This window comes from Setaria viridis, chromosome 4 (genome assembly GCF_005286985.2).
Source record: "Setaria viridis chromosome 4, Setaria_viridis_v4.0, whole genome shotgun sequence".
Taxonomy (NCBI): Eukaryota; Viridiplantae; Streptophyta; class Magnoliopsida; order Poales; family Poaceae; genus Setaria; species Setaria viridis.
In genome coordinates, this window is record NC_048266.2 from 38375707 (window position 1) to 38391127 (window position 15421).

The following is a 15421-nucleotide window of genomic DNA, read 5'->3' on the forward strand; positions in this document are numbered from 1 at the left end:
TATGATGCAGTTTTGAATAATTTGAATTGTTTATTATTTAAGTTTGTTGTTATGGAGTTGGATATACATATTTCAATTTGACGGCTAAAAACTGGCGGGAAATAGAAATTATAAATAACTCAATACATATTCCTGGCAGGACAGAAAGCATTTGTGCTAGCGGGTGGCTAACGTTGCCCGTCAACAAAGACGGCATTTGTGCTGGCTCAAGATTGCTGGTGGGTGCTCGGTCCGCCTGCACGGACCACTTGATCTTTTATGGCCCAGTGGAAACAGCTCGCTGTCAGACATCAATGGATTATGATGAGCTGACCAACCAACAAGACTCGTGATGCATGCGTAGCAGCAGCCCAGGACAAGCTTATGAGCTGATCAGTAGAATCCAGACCAAAGAAAGACAGTAAGAAAGGTACACGATATAGTAAAACTGTCTGTAGAATGTGCAGAAAAGAAAATAAGTGACGTGTACAAAAATAATGGTTTGTGATCTCCCTCATGATTATTACTCCAACAAATACCACTATACCAGTGACCAAGATCCTATATATAGTCAGACATAGCGGAAGTTTACAGATAAGCAGAGGTACTTGCGAACTATGAGGGCCTGGAGCGTCCCTATGGCGGCTGCAGTAGTCGCCGCTGCAGTCATCTTCTTCATGATGAAGGCCCAACCTGCTGCCTCGGCCATTGTCGAGCACACCTTCACTGTAAGCGCAAGCTATCTTGCACTGCTTTCCTATCCATCTTTAACCACTTCTGTGTATGCTGTTGACGATCAGCATCTGTGATTTTACAAAACATCAAGAATCAGTATATGCATGCTTGATTTGCTGGAACACGTATAAGTATATATGCAGGTAAGCCAGATGGATATGACGCACTTGTGCAAGGAGGTACTCACCACTGTGGTGAACGGGCAGCTCCCGGGGCCGGCGATCGAGGTCACAGAAGGGGATTTCGTGGTTGCTAATGTCATCAACAAGTCACCCTACAACATAACAATCCACTGGTAATGAGCAAGTACAAAGTATAGATTATTACTTAATCGATTTTTTTTATTTGAAAGACAAAATGTCTAGCTATTGCATTTTAAGTAGTCAACCCAATTTTCACCACCTATGTGATCCGTTTTGTTTTCAGCAACAAAGATCAGTATATTTTGTTTCATTTTTTTTCCTTTTGCGATCTATTACGAAGTACTCCTCTGTGTTTTGTGATGTAGGCATGGTGTGAAGCAGCGGCTGAACTGTTGGGCCGATGGTGTGCCGATGCTTACGCAACTTCCTATCCTACCCAACAACAATTTCACCTATAGGTTCCATGTTTCCGGGCAAGAAGGCACCCTGTTGTGGCACGCTCATGTCCCCTGCCTTCGGGCAACCCTGCACGGTGCCTTGATCATCCGTCCTAGACTTGGGGCAGAATCATATCCATTTCCTAAACCCCATAAGGAGATCCCCATCATTATAGGTTCGTGAATTGTTCGGTCTTTTACGTTGTAAGATAAGATATGCTTTAGGCACAACGCTAGCTTTAATTTGGCTTTTAAGTTGCTATGGTACATGCAATGGCAGGGGAGTGGTGGGAGGCGGACCTCCAAGACGTCGATAGGCACCTCACCTACAGATACCAATGCGTGCTGATGAGCACCTTTTCATCACACTTGCCCTAGGCACTGTCTGCCGGGATGGCCGCCAATTCTGCACAAGGATGGCGAGTCCCGAGGACAAAGTTCTTTCGACCATGAACAACATCTCCTTCCAGCTCCCCATGGTTGAAACATCACTGCTCGAAAAGCACTACTACAACTCCAGCGACATGTATACATTTCAAGTACTCCCTGACAGGCCACCGATGGCATTCAACTACACTGATGAAACCTTGATCCCGCTAGGCCCCAAGGAGGCGCAGCTAGAGCCAACGTCCCAAGCGACGGTGGTACGGCGATTCCGGTATGGCACAACAGTGGAGGTGGTGTTCCAGAATACAGCACTGATGTCAAGTGATTCCAACCCAATGCACCTACATGGGCACAATATGTTTGTGCTTGCTCAGGGGATCGGAACCTACAATGCGACGAGGGATGTCGAGAGGTACAACCTTGTAGATCCACCAGTGAGGAACACCGTGCAAGTGCCAAGGCTTGGGTGGGCTGCCATCCGCTTTGTCACAGATAATCCTGGTGCGTACAAGATTTAATTATCTATTATATTTATTACGAATATTTTGCTAAGTTTGACTTAAATTTAGATATGACCAATATTTGTCGGTCCCATCAAGGGTGGCACTAAAGGAGCGCTATCAAAATCTAATCGTATGACACTTGCGTGGTGGTGTACAGGGATATGGTACATCCATTGCCACTATGAATTTCATTTGACGATAAGCATGCAGCAATATTCATCGTAGAGAACGGCCCAACAGTTGACACATCTCTTCCACCACCACCACCACGATCAGATTTCTTGGATAATCCTGTGCTTCGTGAATCGTACGCCGAAACTTAGACCGCTGCTCAAGAAGTTACACGTGAAGATGTAGTCGAAAATAATATTTGGAACCATCTTCTCGGCGTTCACGGCTTTGATGCTCCATACCTTAGTTTTAATAGCCGTCGTGGGGAGTTGAGGGGGCCGGTGGCAGCAGCGAGAGCGGCGGCGGGGAGGGCAGTGAGCGAGAATGAGCAGAGACGACATGTTCGGGAGGGCTCGAGATGGGTGGGGAATAGGTAATAATAAGGGGTAGGGGTGTCCTTCTGGATCTTTTATCCCTCTAGCCACCCGAAGGGACTAGAGGACTAATCCCCTTAGTCCTTCATTTAGTCCTTCTGTTTGGAAGTTTCGGGACTAAGGGAAGAACTAAATTTTAGTCCCATGAAACCAATAAAAAAGGAAGAACTAAATTTTAGTCTTATGGAACCAAACAGAACCTTAGAAGAAAGAGATCGTTGCTGATATGGTGGGGAAGCAAGAGGCAGCTGTCCCAGCACCTGTTTGGAATCCTTGCTCAAGCTAGCCTTGCCTAGCCGAGCTTGCCTGGCTTTGTCGAGCAAGGCAAGTCAAGATTTGTTGATCTGATTGGTTTCCTTGCTTATCCCTAAGTCTCAGCCCTCCGCTTTTATCCAAAACTAATGGGCTCTTGGTGTCATGCAGAGAGAGATAGGGATCGACGGCACATTACAGCCATGGCTGCTGGTGACGGCAAGGAACTCGAATCCAACAACCAGAAACTCAATCCGGGTGAAGACGACCTCAATGTTGGCAGTAGGTATTCGATTTGGTCGGCCGCTAGTGCTGAGCTTGCCTATACCTGCACAACAGCAGCGGGGACTTGCTTTGCTGGTCTGCACTCTGCAATGTCAAGCTTGCAAATCCACCATGGAAAAGCTTCAAACTGGCACCAGGGGCTGCTTTTGGTGGTCCACTAGCGCCGAGCTCGCCATTTCTGCGCATGGGGAGGGAGGAGCTAGGGTTGGATGAGGAGGAGGTCGCACTGTCGCAGTCATGCAGCTACCAGCTTGGATAGAACGGAGCAGCACCAGCGAGCAATGCTTGCTTGTGTAGGAGAGCTGATTTGGCTCGCCTGCACGGGCGAGATTTTCCTTGTCGCGTTGAGCGAGCTTGCCTGCTGGCAAAGCAAGCTTTTGGCTCGATGCCAAACGCCTGTCCTTGCTCAGGAAGGTGAAACAGTGCCCAGCAAATGAACCAAAGGGACCCTTGCAGGATGTCTTAGCGCCAACTGGGCGGCACTCGTGTTCCACGCGCACCAGCAGCCCAAGGCAAGCTGTGATGTGGCCAGCAGTGGATCATCAGATGCCTGAGACCACAAAAAGGACACTCAGAAAGGTACCATATGTTGAACTTGTAAAATGGCCAGTAGACGTGTGCAGAACAGAAAACAACTTACTTAATGCACGATGTCTAATAGTGCTCACTGGGCTTGAATTGCGTGGTCCATGTATAGGCCCTCTCGATTATTGGACAAGTGGATCCCGAGCTGCTTCTTGTGACGCGTCCCATCATCAAGGGCTGATTGGTTTGCTGTACTCAGCTTGGCCAGGCTTGCTCGGGTGCTAGATTGTCTTGATTGGTTACCTGAATCGGGAGTTGGATCTGACCATTAAGATGGAGAATTAATGTATCGAGTGGATCCGTGTTCACTACTGCAATACTGAGTATTCGTCCCGATACTCGGTACCGGTTGCATTTTGGTCCGGCCTAATGGATAGTGAAACAAACCCGAATTCCCATTTCTGAGAATTCAAGCCTACGCACCTCGGTGATAGTCCTGGGAAGGCTATCACGTGCGAATCCCTATCTCAGATAGTACAAATCCATACAAACATAGAAACAGAGAGAGAAATAGAGTACAATAACCTCATAGATAATATGAGTACGAGTACATCTCAGCGGCACATGCCGTTACAAGTCTATCAGGATTGAATCAAGAAAGGTAAAACGTCTACGCAGCGGAAACAGAAGCTATGGCGAACTCCATCTTCACAGGCGACTCGAGCGAAGCACGATCCCTAGTCCTCCCATCCATCGTTGCCGAAGTCGTAGTTGGGCTCCGATCCTGAAAAGCCAACATCTACCCGAGAAGCGAGTAGACCATGTCAACTCCCAAAAGCAGCAACGCTAAGGAAACGGGGGAATCATACTATATGCATGGGTAAAACCTATATATGGCTGTAGAGTTTTATGCTGCAGCAGTAGCAAATCGAGGAAGCAAAACACATATCCCGAGGTCAACACCTCAACAAGGAAGTCTGCACAAAACACCGGATCATTCACCCCAAGGTCCAGCACCCAAACACGCTAGGCGATGTGAGAGCTCCCTCCCCATAACCAGTGGACACGGACTATGGCTATAAATTTATATACTCTGCAGAGGTTGTACAATTGTACCCGCACAAATGGAGCCTGAATGGTAGCTAGCCATCCAAACCCCACCTAACAGCCAGAGCCCTAGTAAGTGGATAGCTCTCTCCTGTTTCCTCGAGTTTGGAACCGTCCTCAGATGCTAGGCACGCCGTCACCAGAGAAGACCTCGAAGCTGTGAAACATACCCACGTTGGGGTGTAGTCTGGTCCGAGCAGGCCAACACCTTCAACTCCTTACACGATCCTCCAATCTGCCTACAGGCAGAGCACTATCCACTACTAGTCTTGGACTGAACCCCGCCCAAATGTAAGCGAGCAGTAAGTACGAAAAGTAGCTGTTGTGGCTAGTGGTAAACTAACTCGGTCCTTAAGCGGCTGAGAGCAAGCACTCTACCAACAAGTACATGCCGAAGCACCTACTACGTACCAGTACGTCACCTACTCCTCAGTAACAAACAAGGTACCCGCCACAGGTACGTGGTATAGAGAGAGTCTAGAAAGCTCTCTCCCAGCAAGGCACTTCTCAATACCAACCATGACTCGCTCCCGCCAAGAACACATCGAGGAGTCACACTCATCCAAAACACACGTGAGAGTGTTCAAGGAATCACATCATCAAAACCATGGCAAATGCCCATCCATAACTCAAAAGCATGTATATGGATAAATAAGCAGTGGACTAGCTCGGGATCTGTACCTAGTCCACAAAGGTAGGTAAAACAAGGAAAACAGGATGAACAATTATCCAGGTATGGCTAAAAACATTGGCTATGCAATCCATCATCATCAAGCAAGCAATGTGAGTAAAGCGTTAGGAACTAAGCATGCATAGGATCTATATGATTGTGAGTGACATGACACCTTGTCCGTAGTCAATTGGGTCCTCAACGTAGTTGGGGTCTTAAAGGTCTTCCGGGTCGTAGATCGGGTCTGAACAGAACGAAATACGACGAAACATAAATTAAACGGCATTACATCTAGGTAAAAACTCCAAGAAAGCCAAATTTAGAAGATCCAAATAACATCAAACTAGCTACAAATAGCACGAGCTCAATTTTACGAATTTAATGCATCTGGTTTCATAATTTTCTGAATTAAAATGAATTAATTATGAATTTTAAAGATTAAAGGGTTTATTTAATTATTTAATTAATTTTAGAAAACAATTATTAAGGGGACATGTGTCAGCACGGGATTGGTCCACGTGGCAACCCAAGGAGGTGGCACGTGTTACGCTGTCATCAGCATTGACCTGGTCAACGGTGGGCTCAACCAGGTCAGTGGGCCCTACTAGTGGGCCCCACAGGTGGGCCCCACGGCCACATCAGCACCGCAGGAGGACTGCGGCACGGCGCGGGTGAGCGAGGCACGACAGGCGCAGCATTGGCGCGCGCAGGCACGGGGCTTCCCGGCCGCGGCTTGACCGCGACGGTGCGCGGTTCGCCGGAGACCCGGGTTCGCGAAGGCCGGCAGCGAGGCAGCAAGCGGCGGCGGCAGCGGCGGCCTAGGCTACTTCTACCAAGCGGAAGGAGCGGGGAAAGAGGGGCGGCGGCTCACAACGCAGGCTCGGTGAAGATGGGGCTCAGTGGCGAGCGGCAGCGGCGATGGCTTCGGGCGACGGAGCTCCGGGCGGCTGCGGCTCCAACAGACGGCGCCCTCCTCCTCTTCCCTTCTTCTCCTCCTCCTCTTCTCCTTCCTTCTCCTTCTTCCCTCCTTCCTTCTCTTCCTTCCTCTTCCCACGGCCGTCTCTTCCCTACTCACTCCCAGCGGTGGCGAACGGGCAGCACCCTGGCGAAGAGGGCACCAGGGGTGCTCTATTTATAGCCCCAGGCCGGCTAGGGTTAAAGCGCGGGTAGGTAGGAGAAGCTTCTGGAGTGGCGGCGGCGCCCTAGGGGGTTGGTGGCGCGGTGCTGGCAACGTGGGCGGTGGAGATAAGGCGGCGCAAGGCGTGGGCGGCGTGGCAAGCAGCCGGGGCAGCCAGCGCAAAAGGAAAAGGCGCGGCAGGGCGTCACGGCGCGCGCAGGCGCGAGCGGTAGTGTGCTCCAGCTCGACGCGGGGGCGAGCGCAGCAGCACGTGCAGCGCATGTGGAGGGGGGGGGCGAGGTGGTACTGATGAGGAAGAAGAACAATAGAGGGGGCGCTATCGTGTGGGCCCAGGGTGTCGGCGAGAGGAGAGAGCAGGTGGGCGAGCTGGGCCTGGGCGAGCCGCGTGTGCGGCCTTTGGGCCTTTGAACAATGTCACAAGGGGCATGGTGCTGTATAGCAACAACCACAGCTCTGGAAATAATGGTGCTGCAGTGAGCTCATTTCGTGCTGATGGAGGAGGAAGTACGTCTGGTGATATGCCAATGACACCTGAGATGCCGGACGAGCATGACTCGATAACATCTTTCTACTTTCATGGAAACCTGACAAACCTGCACCACGCACCTCACCTACATATACCAATGCGTGCTGATGAGCACCTTTTCATCACACTTGCCCTAGGCACTGTCTGCCGGGATGGCCGCCAATTCTGCACAAGGATGGCGAGTCTCGAGGGCAAAGTTCTTGCGACCATGAACAACATCTCCTTCCAGCTCCCCATGGTTGAAACATCACTGCTTGAAAAGCACTACAACGACTCCAGCGACATGTATACATTTCGAGTACTCCCTGACAGGCCACTGATGGCATTCAACTACACTGATGAAACCTTGAGGGTGGGTGTGGCCGAGTGTGTTGAATCAGGGTTCAGGGGAAAGGTACCCTAGGAATTGTGTATATATACATATTTGCTGGTAGATCCCACATGTCAGACCTGTGGAGCGGGTCTGGTAGGTACGCGAGCGAGAATAGCAATTTTCTTTACCCATGAACAACTATCCTCTATATTTAGGATGGTGCCCGCACCATGCTCACGTGCAAGGAGTGGCGCCTTTATCCTTGCCCATCAAGTTCCATGCCCGCGGGCATACGGGCATTCCGTGCTTGTTGCCATCTTTATGCGTCCCCCACGTATCGCTGACCACCTGCTCACGCACGTGCAGCTGCGCAAACACTCCGTTTCCTCCTCAGTTCCAAATTAATCTGAGTCATCCAAACAACATTACACGAATTTCAAATGGTGGAAGATGTCTACACTAAAATCTTTCGGAAGATGATTGGAATTCCGAACCGCAACCCGCTCCAACCCGGTGGGGTCTATCAAGTCCTGTATGGAAATCTCAAGCCGCTCCGATCAGGCCGTAGTTTCCGCACGGGCCGTTAGTTGGGCCGCTGGCGTCCACCTTGCGGTGTTTGCGGCCCAACAGTTTCCCGCATCGTTTTCTTCTGTTTCCGTTCGTTGATCTTCTTTTGGTTTTTGCAGCCCGACAGTATTTGATTGTTTCCAGTTATTGACCGTGCAGGATTATTTAGATACTCAACATAAAAAACCATGGGAATACCCAACGGTGATTTTTTGTGGTCATCTCATATTCCTACTCAAATCCAGGCAAATCAATCTCATGCATTTGAGCAGAGGTCAGCCAAATCCACTCCCATCCTCCACAAACCACAAAGTTGAAAAAAAAATTGTAATGCAATATCTGAATGTTGCATGTATAAGTAATCTAAGTAACAGAATCTTAACATGAAATCATACACATAAACCATCCACGTTTATTAGGGCATTTGTATCTAGCGATTTGCTGGATGTTACCAATAATGAAATCACCTTTCTTTTACCATAAAGATCGAGAGTGTCAGGTCAACTAGTACCCTGCTGTTACATTCAAATGTGTGTATTCCACAGCATCGTGTAAACCCTAAATACAGTCTAGGATTAAAGTCCCTTGCTAACTAAATATTTAGGGACTCATGGAAAAAAATATAATGTTGATGACTAATCTTGCAAATGTTCCAATAAACCAAGCCCATGCCTCCATTACTCAGTGCCTTGGCCCTTGGGCCAAGACAATCACTTCTCAAAATTTCCTTCGCCATGCATCCCGGTTGCTCCATTCCAGAAATCAATAAACGGATCTGCCGACATTTGCCATTTGATAAAAGAAGGGTTCACCACGGGCTCCATGATGAAATTTATCTTCTCAACACCACTACACCCCAAGCTGACGAAGAGAATCTGGGCTCACAAGAAATATCCGCCTCGGACTACTCTTGTATCGGAAGACCACTACTCCTTTGTAAGCTGTTCTTGGGATGCCATCCTAGAATTTTTTTCCAAGAAAAAAAAATCAAGATACACTTTACCACTTTTCAAATCCAAATAGGCAATTGCTAACAGAGAAACTTTTGCTTCACATAACTGAGAAAACTATCTACATTTGGGTTAAGAATTGACCTTCCATTCTTCGAATATTCCAAATTGACGAGCTATCTGCTCAAAATCTTCCTGGTCGTTGTATTGGATCCTTACATCTGCAGCCATGTTTTGGGCTTTCAACACAGCATCCGATCCATGGAGAGGCATGGCACTAGCCACCTCTTTTCCAAATTTGGTTAAAAACTTATCCTTGAAGTATTGCAAGAACAAAATGATTAGGCACTTTCTTATGTGAATGGCAGGCAGCCTTCGAAATCCAAATTAGTTCTTACCTCCCTAAGGTAACTCAGATCCTCCGAATTCCAGTCAATCTGTGTCCACAAATATGGAACAAGTATATTTCAGCAACAGGTAGCTTGTAGCAGGAATACAAATGAATAATATGGAAAGTTTTGCATACATGAACATCATTTAACTTGATGGGCTCCAAATATTGCTCAAAGAATTGTCCCAAGCTTGATCCCTGCAAAGAAAGCATAATGCCGAAGTGTAAATGTGGGACAGTAATCCAACAAAAATTGTTATCAGTGGTTTCCATTGCACGAAGAAATGTGGTGCGTTTCACTGCATATTCATCTTTGACTGTTAAGTGTTAGTCTGTATCGCATGAAGAAATTTGGTAGTGGTGATTGATATTCCTATTCCTATGTTAATTAAATAAATTAAGGAACAATGCCGACATACATGTTTGCCAAAATTGTATGTTCTACAGATTTCCGGGTGTATGAATTGCCGGTTTCCATGTACCTCCTTTAGCCTCACCCAATCATCCCAATAAGTAAAATCTCGTCAAGGAAGAATTAGATGATAAAAGGTGGGAAATAGCATATGCAGTAATAAAAAATATCTAGGCAGCAGTAAGGATATGCTTTAGGCCACTTTGGTGACAGTTCAATCCAAGTGGACTTTGTTAACATCCATCCAAGCCCAGGAAAGAAATCCGAGCGGTAAAGTGCTTCTACAAAATGTAGCATAGCAAAGTGAGTAGTATTCCCTCTATATAAAGAAGAAATTTCAAAAAGTAGGACTACCATAGTACTAACTTGGGTCGTTGACAAACTGCTTTTGCCCATTGTCGTTCCAAGAAGAAACAGCCATAATCGTCCTTAAATGCCACAATTATTAGAACAAAAGGAAAGTGATTAGAGAAATTATATATCGAATTCCTCAGATTTTCAAGTAGAAAGGATAATAATGTAACATACTTGTCATTATCAAGTAATTTAGCTGCAGCCTCAAAGTAGTCAAAAAAATCAGGGGCAATCTCCATGTCATCTATTAACAAATTATGGAAAAATGTTGGAAAACGAAAAATATGTAATAATAAACAGCCACATCATGGATGTCAGACCTTCTAGAATGATTACACGAGCAAAGTTATGCTTAATGAATAGCTGATCCAATGCCCACTTATAATGTTCTGAAAAAGTGCAAGTGTTAGGAACAACATAAAAAACTTAAGCACTGTACATCAGTTAAGGAGCACTTACTAGCAATCTTGTAATATGCTGTCAATTCTCCTGGCCTTTCAGCTCGCACAGGTTCAAGGTCCATATGCTGCAACATATAGAAAGCGTAAGGACCACAGAAAGTCTTAACTAATGAATCAGTAACTACTTTGATTCGAAATCAATTGAATAAATCAATGGGACAAAAAATACTACCATTCAAATTCACTATAAGATGTGAATTTGATATTCTGTCAATTATCATTTGTTTCCAATTAAGTAATTTAATTTCACTCTCATTTAGCTCAGTGAAAACAGACACCACAGGGAAACATCAGAGGGGTCTTTTGGTCTCTATTGTCTATTTCATTCTGAAATCGCAGCCATCATCCTATTTGAGACCCACACAAATGTCAAACCCTAATACTACCAAAATAATGCAAGGGTTTCCTAATTTCCTACATCAGAGCTGAATAGTATACAAGTGTATTTGAACATCCCAGGGGGTAATACCGTAATATATAAAGTGCATGACTGGAATAAGAGAAGCGTGTAAAGGATTCTATTACTCCAACTATGAACATCATCTTTCAATGACAATGTCTAACCACTTATGCCTCAAATAGTACATGAAGGCAATGGATTGTGGTCTGCACTATTAGGTAAATAAGCATAAAAGTGCTCTAAAAAACCATCAGAACATTCGTTTCTGCACCTGCATATATGTTATTTGTTTATAATCCAAAGCTTTCTTTTTCACAGCTCCATTTGTTCCATCCTGTGACAAGAAAAGAACCAATGAAAAAATGGGAGTCCCACACACTTAATGGATCCAAGAACAGAAATTGCTGTTTCAAGTACCTGAGAGATAAAAAGCGGAAACTTTGAAGCAACTGATGTCTGATACCTGGAACAAGTATTATCCATCACTCATTTAGAAAGGGGCTCTATGCACCAAGCTATGTCGAGCTAAACAGGATTAATAGGTCGCAATGAAGAATGCCACTTAAATATGTGTATATATGTACCACAAATGGCCATATACCTATAATATTCATAATAGCTGAAAATCTACTTAAATCTATTTAAATAAAGGAAAAAGTCCATTTTACTCCCCTCACCTATCCACTTTGTCCGCTTAACCCCCTGAACAAAGTTTTGGCTCACTTTACTCCCCTGAACTATTTCATTTGGTCCAATCTACCCCCTAATTAGATTTCTCTTTTTTGTTTCTTCGTGTATGAGTTGAATTTTGAGTTCAAATTTTGTGAGCATATACAAAACATGATGCCTTATGTTAGAAAATTATACTAAGAATTTTTCATGGTTATTTTCATAGGTTAGGAATATTTAATACGAAATTGATCTTAGATATACAAAACTGTACGAAAAGTAATCATGAAAAAATTCTAATATATTTTTTTAACATGGAGCATCATGTTATAAGTCAACTGACAAAATCTGAAATTAAAATTCAATTTGTACAGGAAGAAACAAAAAAGAGAAATCTAATTAGGGGGTAGATTGGACCAAATGAAATAGTTTGGGGGAGTAAAGTGAGCCTAAATTTTGCTTAGGGGGTTATGTGGACAAAGTAAATAGGTGAGGGAAGTAAAATAGACTTTTTTCTTAAATAAACTTCATATGTAATTTATATGCAACGGGGTCAATTTTATGTATATTTTGACAAATGTACATAATTCTTGTATAATCATATAACCACACTGGGTGGGTTCTAGTACCAAGTTAGAAAACTATTTGGGAATCAAGAGTAGAATAGAACATTTCGCTTTTTGAAACCAAATGATTCAGACGTGAACCATACTTCAGGATAGATTCAACTGTTCTCTCCAAATAGTCCGGTCGATTGCAAGCCATTATGACAACAGCAGCAACAGGAACCACATTATTGTTTAGTAACTTTTGCACACTCCTTTCTGCATTTAAAAGAAATGTTAGGAAAGGATTAGAAATTACAGAAGGTAGAATAGACATCATAGGAAGAATAGCATCCAGTTAAGCAAATATACAACTTTGGGCCCGATATGCAGATGGCAACTGCCAAGGTTTAAGGACCAGATGTCTCGCTTCTGTATTTTGGCATTTGACCAACACCATTTAGCAACCATAATTTTACTATAGTTAATTCCATTTATTGCAGTGCTCTTTCTAAACATGCTTTACTCAAATTTGTCCACATAGCATACAACGGATTAAAATATTCTCATCTATAGAAGACATGGGAAACAATGTTTTGATTCCATAAAGAAGGAAAAAAAATGCTAATTTCAAGATGAAACATCAGCCAGACTGTTTATGAATTGAGCACAATGCATGAAGGAATGAACCGTGTGCATAATGCCGCAGTTTGGTAAGGTTCTGACTGGAGAACGATGTGTTACTCTACACAGCCTAAAAGGCTTGTATGAGAGAGGACAAAGAAATTCAACAGAAGTAGACAAGGCTGGCCAGCAAAATCAATAATCAAGTGCTACAAGAAGGTAAATGATTCCATACTTTCAAGATCCTGTATCAGAATCTTCAGCTGTGCACGTTCTTCATCTTGCCGTATCTTCATCTCTGTTACATTACCAAAAAGGTTACAAGCTTAAATACCCATTGGGTCTGAGCAACTCATAGATTTGCTTGATTTCTGTTTTGACGCCCAAAAAAAATCCCATGGAGGTGCAAGTTTAATTGTGTGTACCTTCCAACGCTACAATCTTCTCCTGCTGCATGCTGACTTGATCAATCAAGGACTTTAATTGGCTGGTGCATTGATTTTCAGATCTTTCCTGTATGGAACAAATTACAGGTGTAAGCAACTTTGAGTTATGGAACGCTTTTGATTCTAGTCCTGTGGTGAGTCCACAGATTAAGAAAACCTACAATGGAATTGCATAGATGAAGAAGGGATAGAAACAAAGACATACAAATAGTTAGTACTTACTGCTTCTGCAAGACGGTCAGCATAATGGGATTGTGTTGCAAAGAGGCGCACCTGAAGGGAGGGACCATGTCAGTATAGATCACTCATAGTGATGGAAATTGAATGTAGGACAGAACAATGTGGTTAGGATGCGGAGACCAAACAACCGAGACCTCAATCGAACAGCGTACAAAGAGACAGAAATAATGGGCAGGTGTGCTCCCTTACTTGAATGTAGATGAAAGCTGCAGCGGCAGCAAGGAGGAGAAGGCGGAGGTCGCAGGGGCTTCGAGCCATCTCCGCCTTCTTGGAATGATCGAATTTTTTTTAGAACCGTAAAAACATTTCACTGTATTCTTCTGTGCACGAGAGAAGTGACAAAAATAAATTAAACAGCGTAAACTACGCACAAATGATGTTTATGTCAAAAATTAGCAGCAGCAGCAGCAAAAGCGGGCTTATACACAACAATCCAAGTATTTACATCGCAATTTTCACACATAACTAATCATCTGAGCTGATTAGCACCAAGAAGCTAAAGTCTGCGAAAATTGCAATGTAAATACTTGGATTGTTGTGTATAAGCCCGTTTTTGCTAATGCTGCTGCTAATTTTTGACATAAACATCATTTGTGCGTGGTTTACGATGTTTAATTAATTTTCGTCACTTCTCTCGTGCACAAAAAAATAAAGGAAACAATCTCAACTTGGTCTGAAAAATAAAGGAAACCATCTCTGCAACATTATGTTAAAAAAAGAACATTATTCTAGCTATTTGGATTAACCCATCCTATTATTCTGATTCTAGTAGACCTACAGATTTATTTGACAAGTCATAGTAATGTTAGCTATTCCAAGATGTTTTCATATGGAAACTTGACCTCTATTCAGGAACAATCTGATTAGGAATCTGATTCAGGGCAAAGACAAGAAGAGATTAACAGCACACTGTATTCAGGAACAGAGCAAAAAAATCACAATTAACTGTAAAGAGCATACAATCCACAGATCCATCTCGAGTTATGAACCACATCATCCACAATACTTTGATTCAAGAAATCGATCGACACAGAACTAGATCAAACGAGAGGATTTCAGAGACATCGGAGAAAGAGGAAGATATCTCACATGGGGAGGAAGAGAGGCAGGACTCACCAAGGCAGGAGTATTGGTGGTGCACGTCGATCTTCCCGTGAGTAAAACGGATGGCGGCCGAGCTCCTCCTCCTCCTCCTCCTCCCGTCCCTGTGCTTCCCTTCCCTCAGATCTGTCTACAGCCTCTGAAAAAGAACAGATCGAGTCTAGGGTTTGGGTTAGGAGAGAAATTGCTGTGTATGTGGACGAGGAAGAGAGGGAGGGAGATGGGGAAGGAGCACGGGCTCACCGCGTGGCGTGTGGTCGCCGGCGAGAAGCTGCTCGCGCTGAGAAGGAGCGGCACGGGCGGCGCACTCTGCTCTGCGGAGAAGGAGCGACGGGAAAGGAGCGGAAGCGGCGCCAGATAACGACAAAGGCAACATTCTGATTTTTAAATTAGCAATATTACCATGAATACCCTGCATTAAGTTGGCTAATGTGTTCCATGTGGTTCAGGCACCTTGAAATTATGAAGATATCGTGTAGTATAAAAAAGCTCTCGGATAAGGTTTTTGACACACTAAAATTTTATCTTTAACCTCTAAGCCAAAAGTCTTTTGAAACATAATAGCTAAATCCCTCGTATGTTTTTCAAGCATAAAATCATAAGGATCATTTGGCTGTCGTGCGGCGTTTGATGTGGTGCATAGTTCCGTTGCGTACATGGTGTTGAACCATATGAAAAATTTGAATTTGGAAATCTGAATTTGGGGGAGGTATAGA

At 44.5% G+C, this 15421-nt stretch overlaps 2 protein-coding genes across 13 annotated transcripts; one reads left to right on the forward strand and one right to left on the reverse strand.

Annotated features, from left to right (window-relative positions):
- Positions 1-375: 375 nt before the first annotated feature.
- LOC117851583 (laccase-15) lies at positions 376-4045 on the forward strand. 3 transcript variants are annotated; one of them, XM_072293346.1, is made up of 5 exons: positions 376-707; positions 858-1009; positions 1223-1470; positions 1575-1820; positions 1895-2035. In XM_072293346.1, the coding sequence occupies exons 1-4, from the start codon at positions 597-599 to the stop codon at positions 1670-1672; spliced, it is 609 nt and encodes a 202-aa protein (XP_072149447.1). In that variant the 5' UTR covers positions 376-596; the 3' UTR covers positions 1673-1820; positions 1895-2035. The 3 variants fall into 3 exon arrangements, with proteins under 3 accessions (XP_072149447.1, XP_034589310.1, XP_072149448.1); XM_034733419.2 differs by lacking the exons at positions 376-707; positions 858-1009 and adding an exon at positions 3153-4045 and having other exon boundaries at positions 1330-1470; positions 1575-2182; XM_072293347.1 differs by lacking the exons at positions 376-707; positions 858-1009 and adding an exon at positions 2927-3145 and having other exon boundaries at positions 1330-1470; positions 1575-2182.
- Positions 4046-8560: 4515 nt separating this feature from the next.
- On the reverse strand, positions 8561-15103 carry LOC117852742 (alpha-1,3-mannosyl-glycoprotein 2-beta-N-acetylglucosaminyltransferase). Of its 10 annotated transcripts, none has more exons than XM_034734973.2 (19): positions 14949-15103; positions 14721-14844; positions 13794-13868; positions 13587-13637; positions 13344-13431; positions 13154-13216; positions 12462-12573; positions 11498-11543; positions 11352-11414; positions 10679-10745; positions 10540-10608; positions 10394-10463; positions 10232-10293; positions 10056-10146; positions 9873-9966; positions 9589-9651; positions 9461-9499; positions 9207-9377; positions 8561-9072 (listed from the first exon to the last, which is right to left on the reverse strand). In XM_034734973.2, the coding sequence occupies exons 3-19, from the start codon at positions 13860-13862 to the stop codon at positions 8962-8964; spliced, it is 1329 nt and encodes a 442-aa protein (XP_034590864.1). In that variant the 5' UTR covers positions 13863-13868; positions 14721-14844; positions 14949-15103; the 3' UTR covers positions 8561-8961. The 10 variants fall into 10 exon arrangements, with proteins under 10 accessions (XP_034590864.1, XP_034590862.1, XP_034590860.1 ...); XM_034734971.2 differs by having other exon boundaries at positions 13794-13871; XM_034734969.2 differs by having other exon boundaries at positions 13794-13921.
- Between the last annotated feature and the right edge of the window lie 318 nt (positions 15104-15421).